This window comes from Eubalaena glacialis, chromosome 2 (genome assembly GCF_028564815.1).
Source record: "Eubalaena glacialis isolate mEubGla1 chromosome 2, mEubGla1.1.hap2.+ XY, whole genome shotgun sequence".
NCBI lineage: Eukaryota > Metazoa > Chordata > Mammalia > Artiodactyla > Balaenidae > Eubalaena > Eubalaena glacialis.
The window spans coordinates 187,135,306-187,147,573 of NC_083717.1; the positions used below are offsets into that span (position 1 = coordinate 187,135,306).

At 39.2% G+C, this 12,268-nt stretch overlaps 1 protein-coding gene across 1 annotated transcript in view; it reads right to left on the reverse strand.

The window, feature by feature from the left end:
• Nucleotides 1-12,268, reverse strand: part of ATG2B (autophagy related 2B) — a 67,481-nt gene that overhangs the window by 13,753 nt on the left and 41,460 nt on the right. The window contains exons 28-34 of the mRNA XM_061181226.1: nucleotides 11,871-12,041; nucleotides 10,154-10,295; nucleotides 7,719-7,921; nucleotides 6,773-6,999; nucleotides 5,471-5,579; nucleotides 4,333-4,527; nucleotides 3,397-3,498 (exon numbers count right to left, since the gene is read on the reverse strand). Coding sequence (XP_061037209.1) covers nucleotides 3,397-3,498; nucleotides 4,333-4,527; nucleotides 5,471-5,579; nucleotides 6,773-6,999; nucleotides 7,719-7,921; nucleotides 10,154-10,295; nucleotides 11,871-12,041 — 1,149 coding nt within the window. The remainder of the gene's footprint in view (nucleotides 1-3,396; nucleotides 3,499-4,332; nucleotides 4,528-5,470; nucleotides 5,580-6,772; nucleotides 7,000-7,718; nucleotides 7,922-10,153; nucleotides 10,296-11,870; nucleotides 12,042-12,268) is intronic.

Here is a 12,268-nt window from a genome sequence, read left to right on the forward strand (position 1 = left end):
CGGAGCAACTAAGCCGGTACGCCACAACTACTGAGCCTGCGCTCTAGAGCCCGCGAGCCACAAATGCTGAAGCCCGCGTGCCTAGAGCCCGTGCTCCGCAACAAGAGAAGCCACCACAATGAGAAGCCCGCGCATGGCAACAAAGAGTAGTCCCCGCTCGCCGCAACTAGAAAGCCCACACGCAGCAACGAAGACCCAACAGAGCCAAAGATAAATAGATAAAAAATAAAATTAAAAAAAATCACTTAAAAAAAAAAACTAGAAAGACACAGACACTTCAAAAAAGAAGATACACAAATGTCAAATAAGCTCACGAAAAGATGCTCAGCATCATTAGTCATCAGGGAAATCCAAATTAAAACCAAAATGAACACCAAGTAAGATAGCTAAAATTAAAAAGACAACACCAAGTTTGGTCAGATCGTGACGCAGCTGCTGCTCTCATCTGTTACTGATGGGAACCTACAGCGGTACAACCACTGTGGAAAACTACTCGGCAGCTTCTTATGATGGTAAACACACATCCACTCTATGACCCAGACATGCAGTTTATAATTACCCAAGAAAACTGAAAACTTATGTCCATAAAAGACTTGTACACAAATTTCATAGCAGCTTTATTCATTAAGAGCCAAAACAAGAAATATTTGTCAAGCTCAAACTGTACACCTAAAATCTCTGCATTTTATTATATGCAAATAATACTTCAATAAAATCAATTTTTAAACTTTAAAAAATATGGTTTATTATTTATGTTAAACCTTCACTCTAAAATAGTTATTTCTAGCTTTAAGGTCCTATGGTAAAGGATATTAACAGTGCGATATGACTTAAGGTGTTGAAAGAAATGCTTTCAATGTCATGCTCAGGTGATGCTGAAAAAAATCACAAACATGCCAACTGGTACTGCTTCATCATTTCCAGCCTCAGCCAAGCACCTGTCCCACCCAACGGCCTCACACTGCATCTCACAACCTGAATTAGGCTCTCAACGCCTTTACAAAAATTCATAATTTTACATTCCTTAAGACCCAGCTTGATTGTCACCTCCTCCAGAAAGCCTTTACTGCTCACCCCTCATCTTCCAAACTCCCAGCCCGGCTTAGGAGCCCTTTTCTGGTGGGACACATCTTTATGCCTATCTTCATCCCTGGGTGTTAAAGTCATTTGTCTTTTTGTCTCCCCACTAAACAGAGATCTCTGAGGATGAGATGTTTCTTCTTTGTATTTCCAGCATCCTACTTCAGACCTGGGACAAGGTTGGCATTCAGCAAATGATTTGGAATTAACATATCTTCCCTACACAGATTTCCAGGCAGTTCAATACTAAAATGAACACCAGACCAGGAAATCCAGCCCCTTCAGATTTCGGATCTCAAATCACCTAGTTACACAACCTCCATCATCTACTTAGCTCCCTACATGGCAATCACTCCATCTGCCTAGTGTCCTGCCTGCCCTACAGGTACGCTGCGCTTCACAAGCAACGGCACCGAGTTTCAACAGCAATGCAGCTAGCTTCTTAGAAACAAGAGAAAACAACACGTTGCTTTCATACTTACTGTCTATGATCCAGTGAAGATAAAGTCAGAGATATGCTTGGTGAGAAAAATATTACTCAAAGCATTCTCATTCATCAACTGATATGTTTTCAAAAGAAAAACTAAAGAACACAAATATTTGGCTTTCTATTCAGATGACCATTTGGTATGGTATGTCAATCTTAGAAGACGCAAACTAGAAAGGACTCTTTTGTATCATAATATTCCTAGTTAAGGCATATATATTTGTAGCATGGCTTTGTTTCCCTCGATCCCATATCTTGGGGAATTATTTCCCATTCCTCCTCAGTTTAGTCATAACATTTATTTCCATGATTGTTTTTGCTAAGGTTAATATTTCTCCATTTTAAAATCATAATGCTTTATAGTTCTACAGAAGAAATTAAACTCAACATTAAAGAAAAGGTCTATTAAAGAAAACTGGGCTTGCTAAGTCTGGTAAAGTCATGCCATAAAGATAAATCTCACTCAAATTCTTGCTCACACTGGTGATTTTCACAGATCAAACTTCCCATAAATAATTCATCATATTCCTACTAGGCTAATACGGATAAATTAAATTAAAGTATGGGTTTCAAAAGATATTCTTCTCATAATGAGAAAACATAAATCTAAAATACTCACTGGCAAGACTGACCCAGCTCAGAAGCTACAAATATTAACATAAAGTTGTGCTAAACTTCTGTGCTTCACAATACATTTTCTCTGAGATATGCCTATATTTTGTTTACAATATAAATATTACTTTAGATTATTCCTGATACATCTATTACTTATTTAAATAATGAATCGACATTATTCAATGTTATTTAATCAAACAAATAATATCACCCCACATATACTCTACTTCCAAATCTGAGCTCACACCAATATATAAGGTATAAGGGGAGGGTTTTGTTATTTCAAAAGCAGATTATAAAAACTCCATTTATTTTCTGTAGTTGTTATATGCTTCAGTTAATAACAACAGCTAACACTTCTGATCGTTAACAGTGTGTGCCAGGCACCAAGCTAAATGTTTTACATACACCAGTCTCCTTTAATCCTCATTTTTAACAAAATGACGCTACATGTACTATTACTTTTTCCATTTTATCAGTGAAGAAACTGAGGCTTGGGGAAATTAAGTTACCTACCAAAAGCCACACAGTTAGTAAAAGAGAACTGAGATTTAAGCCCAGGTCTGACTCTAAACCCACACTCTTCACTACACTGCACTACTACCAAGTATCACATCTTCATACACCGAACAAAGCTTGTAAAACACCAACTATGCTTTAAACAGCTCTCTGAGAAGGCAAAACCCAGGATCATTTGATGGGGTGCTTGCTAGAATATAGGAAAGTGGACTTCTTTACCTCTTTCCATAAATCTCTGCTTTGTTTGTGACCTGTTCAAGGGCCAATTTACTAATCTGTCATTGTGCCCAGGGCAGAAGGAATTCTCTTCCAGATGCTGTGATTACAATCCCCTATATCTTTCAATAGCATATATCGAGGAGTCCTTTCATCCTCTGAAAATACCTGTATATCTGCATTAGGAGTACGTATGTAAAGATCAGAGAACGTGAGAAGCAGGTATTAAGCGCTATGTCACGTAGACAGTGAGGAGGAAACTGGAGGACAAAATCTAATAACGTTTATTCACTAATAATTCAGATTCCAAACAGCTAATGAATTTGCCCTATTCTTTACCAGCAGAAGTCTGTTTTAATTATGCAACTTCCATAAAAGTTAAATCATAATAAACATAATTCTACTAAATTAAATCTCTCATCCTGAATGTGGGATATATATTTAATCATAATTCCATGCATTATGCTTGTAATACAAACCTGGTCAATATTGAGGCGAAGTGGCATTAGTGACACTCTGAGGCAGCATTCCTGTGGTGACCTGCCAGACTCCGGGCGCACATGTAATGCTTTCACTGTCAGCTACAAGATGAGACAGACAAACACATTTTTTCCCTAGTGATAATATGACCTTGTTTTCATTAAAAAAAGAAAAGCAAAAACGAGGGAAAAAAATCCTATATCTAGTCCCTATATCAGAACAAAAAGTGGAACTGTTTACCCTCTTTCCTTAGAATCCTGAATCTAACTTTTTTGGGTCACACACTCTTTCAAGAATCTGATGAAAGATATGAATTCTCTTTAGAGGAAAAAACGAAAATGATAATGTTGTACTCGCACTCTCAAAGAAGTCTGCTAAGCCCCAGAAGCTAATCCATAGACCCATACTCCAAAGACAACTTCTATGACGTTTTCTTCTGGAAGTCCTGAGCTGATCATTTCTATTCTAATAACATTTAAAAGTTAGAAATGTGGAATACTGCCAACAATTTCATTTAAATATTTTGTGTTAAGTGTTTTGTTTTTTTTTTGTTTGTTTTTTTGTTTTTTTGGCCATGCCGCGTGGCTTGCGGGATCTTAGCTCCCCGACCAGGGATCGAACCAGGGCCCTGGGCAGTGAGAGTCCAAACCACTGGACCGCCAGGGAATTCCTTGTGTAAGTGTTTTGTGTAGATCACTATGGACTTCTGGTTTTCCTCAGGTATTGATATATTGGCAATTATAGAAACAACATGCAAAATAATTTTTAAAACAAAACTTTAAGCCACGTATTTAAAAGGGATTTTCATATAAAAATGAGAAAAAAAAATCCCATAATTTTCCCTAATCTAAAATAAATCTTCTGCAGTTAGATAAAATAACAATACTCTTCTGAAACTAATACAACAACAAAATATATGAAGTTTTAAATCTTACCATGTTGGAATGAGCTTTTCGAGGCATTTCTTTACTGCAATACAGGTACAAAAACTTATTCATTTGTGATGTTGCCAGACGATCTCGAATTTCAAGATCCTGCACGATGAACACCTGCCGGGAGACCGGGTGCTCCAAGAGGCTAGACTCGCATTCTGGTTTGCATGGGGGGTAAACCTCGTGCTGAAACTTCACCTTTACAGAAGAGAAAGAACACAGAACAACCTCTACATTTTATTTAAATCAGATTTTCTCTTTAAAATGTAAAACATCACTCATTTTCTTTGAATTCTCAGCTTTTGATTCCACTTTCAGAGAACAGCGTAACATTCCTACGTTTGTTCACGTATTTATTTATTAATCCACGTGTACAGGACCATACAAGGAAAAGCCTGACTGACGTTTCTTATTTGACCTTGGTAAAATCCCTATCCTTTTCAAGCAAAACGCTCAATAGGCATAAGTCATAAAATTATTATCTTGCATACCTACGAAACTGCTTGGAGGCAAGGTTCAAGTTCCAAAAGGGCGCAAGGATACAATTAAGTATATGGAGCTGTCATCACTACACTATTTCTATGCTAAGCGCCCTAATATTCGACCCTTGGCACAATCCCAGACAAGCTGACAGAATTAACTGCATCAGTGGCACTGGCAGCCTGGCCTGCTGGTCTCTAGATGCTCACAAAGGACCTGAGACCTGTGTGCTATCCAATGGCAGGCCTTCCCGGAGATACTCCAGCGCAGTGGTTCCCCAAGCGTGGTCCTGGGTAAAGTGGTATCACAATCACCTGGGAACTCATTAAAAATGCAAATTCATGGGCCCTACCTCAGACCTACTGAATCAAAAACTCTGGGGCCCAGCAACCTGTGTTTTAACAAGCCCTCAAGGGGATTCTGATGCTTGTTCAACTCTGAGAGACACTGCTCTAGGGGTAGCCTGGGAAAACAAAAACAAAAACCCTGAATTTTCTCAGAATATTTGAGAAAGAAAAAGAGGCAAGAGTTTTTATACAAGACCCCCGCACTTTTCCACTTACGCCCCAAAACCACATGGGGGAGGGGACAGGGAGTAACCAAAGAACGCCCACTAACGCTCCCACTTCGGTGGATTTTTCCTTTCAAAATGTCACATTACCTTGCTTAACTGTATTTCCATCAAAAAGTCATGGTTTCTTCCTTTTCCCCCACATACCACATTACGTCCATGTCTTGCAGGTGTGTGAGAAGGTGAGCTGTGGGGACTACTATAAATGAAAAATAAAACCTTTTGTTAAAGGAATAGTCGAAGAAAGGCAATGAATGACACTAGAAAAAATAACAGGATGAAGAAAGAAAATAAGATTACAGAACTAGCAAAACACTGCCACAAACCGTATTGCTATAAATCAAAACCGCACCTTTTATCCCTTGGAGACATTGAGAACATAACTGTTATTACTGCCGTTACAGCAATCATCTACTTGCTAAATATTTAAAACTACAGAAAACGCTAACTAGGATGCTGGTGTGCATATCACAAGATAGACTTAGAAATGAGACCTCCCTGTAAGTTCCTTATTACTTCAGAAACCCCTGAGAGTCAGAAGACAAGTCCTAGAAATTCCAATTAACACGGAAAAGAATTATAGTAAAGTTGTAAGTTTTTTTAAAAGCACTTTTAAATAGAAAAAGTCATTACAATGCTGTGCCAAAGGTTCCCACCCCGTGAAGCCTTTCCTGACCCTCCCCACCCCACTGAGAGTGTCTGCCCTTAGTCTCTGCCTCGTCTTTCCACCCAGTTCCCTTCTAGAACCATGGAATAACGCACTCGTTAACAGCTACTTCAGCAGCATCCACTCTGTGCTGGGCACCCCGCTGGGTGTTAGAGAACCAGGGGCACGCGTGATCCCCACCTCCTGACGCACACACTTCACTTCGTTGCCCTCATTGGCTCACATAACTCTCTCTCCCTTCTGAACTTAGGACAGGGTCTGGGTCGTATTCATTTTAATGAATGTGCCTCTAACACAGGCTCTGGCACGTGGTAGGTACCCGAAAAATTTTGCTGAATGGAAATGGCTTAAGTCATCATATTTTAGGAAAAAAATACAAAGAATGCAAACAAGTTTTCAAATGCAAAACTTTAACATTAAAAGAGTAACATTTAAATTACAGTTTTTAATATTACTTATTAATAATTCTTAAAAGGATAAATTCTTTGTATTTTTAGTGAAAAGAATATATTGGCCTGGCGGTCCAGTGGTTAAGAATCCGCCTTCCAATGCAGGGGACGCGGGTTCAATCCCTGGTCGGGGAACTAAGATCCCACATGCTGCGGGGCAACCAAGCCCTCACGCCACAACTACTGAGCCCACGTGCCACAACTAGAGAAGCCCGTGCGCCGCAACAAAGAGAGTATGTTGGTCTGCCAAATAAACTTATGTAGAAATTAACTTACATATAACTTTTAGCTGGAGAAGCAGGAGGGGCTGTTCCAAAATCTTTTCCTCCAAAAAGATGCCAAACAAGAGAGACTTCTTTAACCAGGTACCGAATTACAGGAATAGGAAAGTGTAACGGGGCTTTGCTCGTATCTGTCTTCTTAACAGGCAGACTAAAATAATTATCTCTTACCACAATCGCATCATCAACCATTATTTTTACAACTGGTTCTTCTTCCTTCTCCTAAGACAAAGGAACAGGTAACACATACTCTCTTATTTAAGTAGAAACCACTGATTATGGTGCGCATCTCAAGGGGATTTCTTGATTCTGCATTCTTTCTAATAATTTCAATATATAAAGTGGAATAATAAATACTGACGATAATCATCACATAAGATACTCTGCCTTATTAACAATAAAATGAACTCTCTCTTCTATGTGAATCACTCCATAAGAATTTTTTATAGTCTACGATTTGGCTTTTACTACTTGTTTGACAATAAAAAGGTACAGATTCAATGCTTTACCATTTTGTTTAGTGAACTGTGGATTCATTAAATCCAAACCATGCTTTTTCAATGTGAGCATGATTCTAAAAAGGAAATTACATACATTAACCAAGCATCAGCCTTCTCACAAATCACATCTTATCGTTCCCAATTCTTGTGTTAACAACTCTGTACAGAACTCCTTTCTGCCATTTAATTTCACAACCCTGAAGAGGTATCTTACTACGTACTTCCTCTGTAGTTCAATAAACAATGCAGGAGATTTTGCAAGTAGAGAGTCTCTGAGAGATGTTCATAAAAAGAGTAAAGTATAACAAACATTTACAAAGTCTCAAGAGTAAATTACAAAAGGAAGTAATTCTAAACTGTAAAGAATCTTTTCAGGTGCCCTTTGGTCAATTCAATTTATAATATTATTTTAAGACATTAATTATATCATCAATTTATTACCTGAATGGTTGCTCTTGGTGCAAAAAGAATGCAGAAGTCGTCGTTTTCTGTGGGCACGCCTGTCACCGCATCGCTCATCAAGTGGTGTGTGAATGAGGTGTAAATGGGCCCAGGCTCCTGGGACACGTTTCCACTCTCATCAGGAAACAGGAAGAGGTCTGAACAACATGGCTCCTGAATTTGAGATTTTTCATCCAAAACACCTAGGTGAAGAGATTACAACATTCAGTTTTGGCATATTTTAAACATCAACAACAATAACATTTATTAAGCATTTTAGGACTTCCCTCGTGGCGCAGTGGTAAAAATCTGCCTACCAATGCAGGGGACACAGGTTCAATCCGTGGTCTGGGAAGATCCCACATGGCATGGGGCAACTAAGCCCGTGTGCCACAACTACTGAGTCCCTGCACTGCAACTACTGAAGCCCGTGCACACTAGGGCCCACGTGCCGCAACTACTGAGCCCACGTGCTGCAACCGAGGAAGCCCGCGCACCTACAGCCCGTGCTCCACAATAAGAGAAGCCACTGCAATGAGAAGCCCGTGCACCGCAGCAAAGAGTAGCCTCCGCTCGCCGCAACCAGAGAAAGCCTGCACGCGGCAACGAAGACCCAACGCAGCCAAAAATTTTTAAAAAACAGTATCTCGCTTATTTCTTACAATAACCTTCTGACTACTAATAAAAAGACTAGTTAAGTATGAAGTTTTCTAAGAAACAGTAAATGATGGACTCATAAAGTTACAGTCTCCTCTTAGCTATTTAGTGTCAGAGAAGTTCAGGAATTCAACAGCAGCTAGTTAATGTGGACTGGAGTTCCATTTTAGCCAGAATTTCATATTGACAATTATGTGCTGTAGGTGGAGTTCTGGAAGAAACTCCTTGGACAATATAGCAAGGGGAGGGGAAACAGTTACATCTAGCAGCGTCTCACCTAAAACTATAGGAAGTTTCTGCTCAGGGAAGGGGTGGGGGAAACAGTTGCCAAGCATGTCTTAGGCCAGGGAATGATTCCAAGCAATAAAAAGACTCCTTGGGGGCGCTGGATACCCAAATGGGACACCTGTTCTCAGGTAGCTCTCACAATATGAAGTTCACAAAAGGCTGCATGTGTGCAAAAATCTGTATGTGAACATATATTTTTTATACATTTATATTATATATTAGATTCACTAATTCTTTTCTTTTCTTTTTTTTTTTTTTTTTGCGGCCGCACTGCATAGTATGTGGGATCTTAGTTACCCCGACCAGGGATCAAACCCATGCCCCCTGCAGTGGAAGCATGGAGGCCTAACCACTGGACTGCCAGGGAATTCCATAGATTCACTAATTCTTTCTCCATTCATTCATTCAAACCAAACCCTGTGATATGAACTAAGAATACTAAGATGAGTACGGCGACATCTTAGCCTCGGAAGGCTCACAGACTAGACTTTAAATTCTCCTACGGCAGCACTTTGAACCCACTCATCCTTGTAAGTGCTCAGTGTCCAGTACAGGGTCTTGTGTGTGGAAGCTGCTCGGTAAATAGTCATTAAACATTCTTTCCCACATGAGGAGGTTAGCTGCTAACATTATTACAAATAATGTTAGTACATAGGGAGCTAAAAGTTCCCATTTGCTTCCTTAGCTCTAATTTATTCTAAATTAGAATGAAAGCAACACTGAATGCTAAACTTCTGTAACACTATGAAATAATTTTTAAAAATTAAGATCTCACAACATATAGAAATAGCTATGTTCAGCCAATTAGAAAAAAAAATATTTTTAGATAGATACTTCAAAATATTTAGATGCTTCCACCTGGCTTTAAAGCTCTCTGTCTGGTTCCTCCCTGCTTGTCTAACATTACTGCCTAATTCTTTTTGACAAGAAGGGAACTTTTGTTCCAGTATTAATAGCCTGAGTTACTAGATCATTAAGGCTCATACACGCCTCTGGGCCTCTGCTGATGTTAGTGACCTTGCCAAGATTATCTTCTCTCTCCCCTCTGCATGTCTAGGTCCTACACACTTTTTAAAAGCCAACTCATCTCATTTTCACTGAAGTCTAATGAAGGGATTCCAAATCCTTTCCAACCAGTGATTAGAGTGTACACTACATTCTGAAGTGTTTTCTTACGTCACCTCTCGATGGTTCTAAGCACTAGCCTCAGTCTGGTTCAGTGCCAGTTTGCTGCACTAGACCATGAGCTACCAGGGAACATAAGCCTTGTCTTCCACTTTATCTGTCACACCCCCCCCAACACTCTGGCCAGTATTATTTATCTACTAAACATTCAATAAACACAAGCTGACTGACTAATAGATATCCACCAACACTCAGACCTGTCTTTTCTTTAGTGAGCTACTTATTGAGGACTTGTAAGAACACAAACAATGGCAGCCTCAACTACAGCAACACAGCTCCCAGGAAGAAGTCCTGGTCTGTCTCACCATTAGACTGTGGTTTTACAGACGCAGCAGCCTCTTGCGTGTCAATTTCCTCCATAGCGTCACTCATCAAATCTCGTAATATCTGTTGATCTGCTTCAGGAAGTACTGGACCACGTGAGGATGACCGACCAGCAGAATCTACCTACAGCCAAAAACCCTAATTAAAATCAACTTGAAAATGCTCTAAAAAGCAAATTACTCAACGTTTATTTTGTCCTAGAAATATACTACATTTCACAAAAACACCAAAAACAGGAACACCTCATTTTTCTATATTCTCTCAGCAGGTGTTACATTTTCATTTTAAGTCTTTAGTATCAGCATTTTCACCCCAACAACTACTGGCAAATAGAAATAAATGTGTTATCATCTCAAAGCCGGCACAGTGAACTGAATCTTGAAGAGGTAATACATTCGAAGAGAAGGAAGGTGAAAAACATTGCAGTGAAGCTGGGGGAGAGGGGGGTCTCTCTGTAGAGAGTCTGATCTGCTCAAACCTGATGGCTGCCATGACCTTCACCCTCTGAGACAAAGCCACTGCAGGTAGAGCCTCATTTCTTGGAACAAATAGACACCTAAAGACAGTAGGGGGTATACATGAGAGGCGAAATCTACTAAAAGGTGATTTGTGGAGTTCAATTCCAACATTGATGCTTAACCATTTTTGTTAGTGAATCGTGGATTCATTAAATCCAAACCAGGCTTTTAAAATGTCAGCATGACTCTAAAATGGAAAGATCTCATTTGAAAGGGATAATTTAAAATAACTTTTAATAAACTGGAGTACAAAAGAGAAGAAACAGTAGAGAGAGAGTATCATAAATCACTTTTGTATCAGGGAGAATACAGCAGGAGCAAGGAAACAAAAACAGAAGCGTAAGACAAACGAGGTGTAAGACCAGCGTGAACGAAAGATAATGCAAGGCCTGTCAGACCCTTACTGAAGGATCTATTGACCTAAGGGGACTGAGAATTCTGTTCACAGAAGAGGCCATGAAGAAGAATAAAAAGACTGAAAAAAAGTAAATGCTAAACAAACTGGACATTGTTCTATCTGGACATATGAGAGGGCAGAGAGGTGACAGCTGGGGGCATAAGAAAGCAATGAACTGGGAATCCAAATATCTGCATATTGTTGCTGTGTCTGCTACTAATTAGGGCAAATTACCTAAATTCTCTGGGTCTTAACTTATTCATCTACTAAACAGAGATGATAATCTTTAACCTCTCAACTTCACTGGGTAAGAGGAAATCACATATGAGAAAGTATACTGAAAACTGGATAGAACTGTAGATAACAAATATGAAAGATAATATCATATAAATAAGTCTTCTGGTAATAATACTAATTCCTGCCATCTACCTTCTCATAGCATTTTTACATATAACTTGCATATAACAGACTCTCACATGATAAATGTTTTCTTTCTTCCCTGAGGACATGTGAAAATAACTTAAGTCTGGGAAAATGTATGTTGGTTGAGAAGATTAATGTTCTGAAACAGAGCATCAAACAGTAGAATGGTTTTCCAAAAAGGCCCAAGGAATCACCTTTCTAGACCCCATCACCCTGAAAGTAAGAATAGACAGATGATTATTCAAAGTTTCCTTTCTACCCTATGACTGTCAAGAAGACCTCGCCGATGTACAGGTCACTCGCATGTCTGGAATGAGGTGGGGGTGAGTGAGTTCTAATGAATGAGGCTGGCGGCTGTACCTTCATCTTTCTTTGCGGGGCTCCGGGCTTCACGTCCGCCTTGTTAGCCGCATGTAAGTCCCCGTAGCTTGCAATGTACTGAATGAGATTCATTAATGCAGCACAAGAGTCCGAGCACGTTCTAATATGGACAACGTCACTCGAACAGTGTAATTCAAAGTGTGGCTCAGTCTGGACAGGACACGGAAAAAAGGATAAAAATGTCTACCAAAACAAGAGAAAAAAATGTTTGCATAGGTTTACATTAAATAAAATATAATATGGTAATTTGTCTTGCCATAGGAAACACGCATTTCTAATAACTCAATCTTAACTTTAAAATATTTTATCTATTTCTGACTAAAATTAGGTAAGTGGAAAAATAATTTTACAGTAAGTTCAGTATGTTTTTAGTCTCT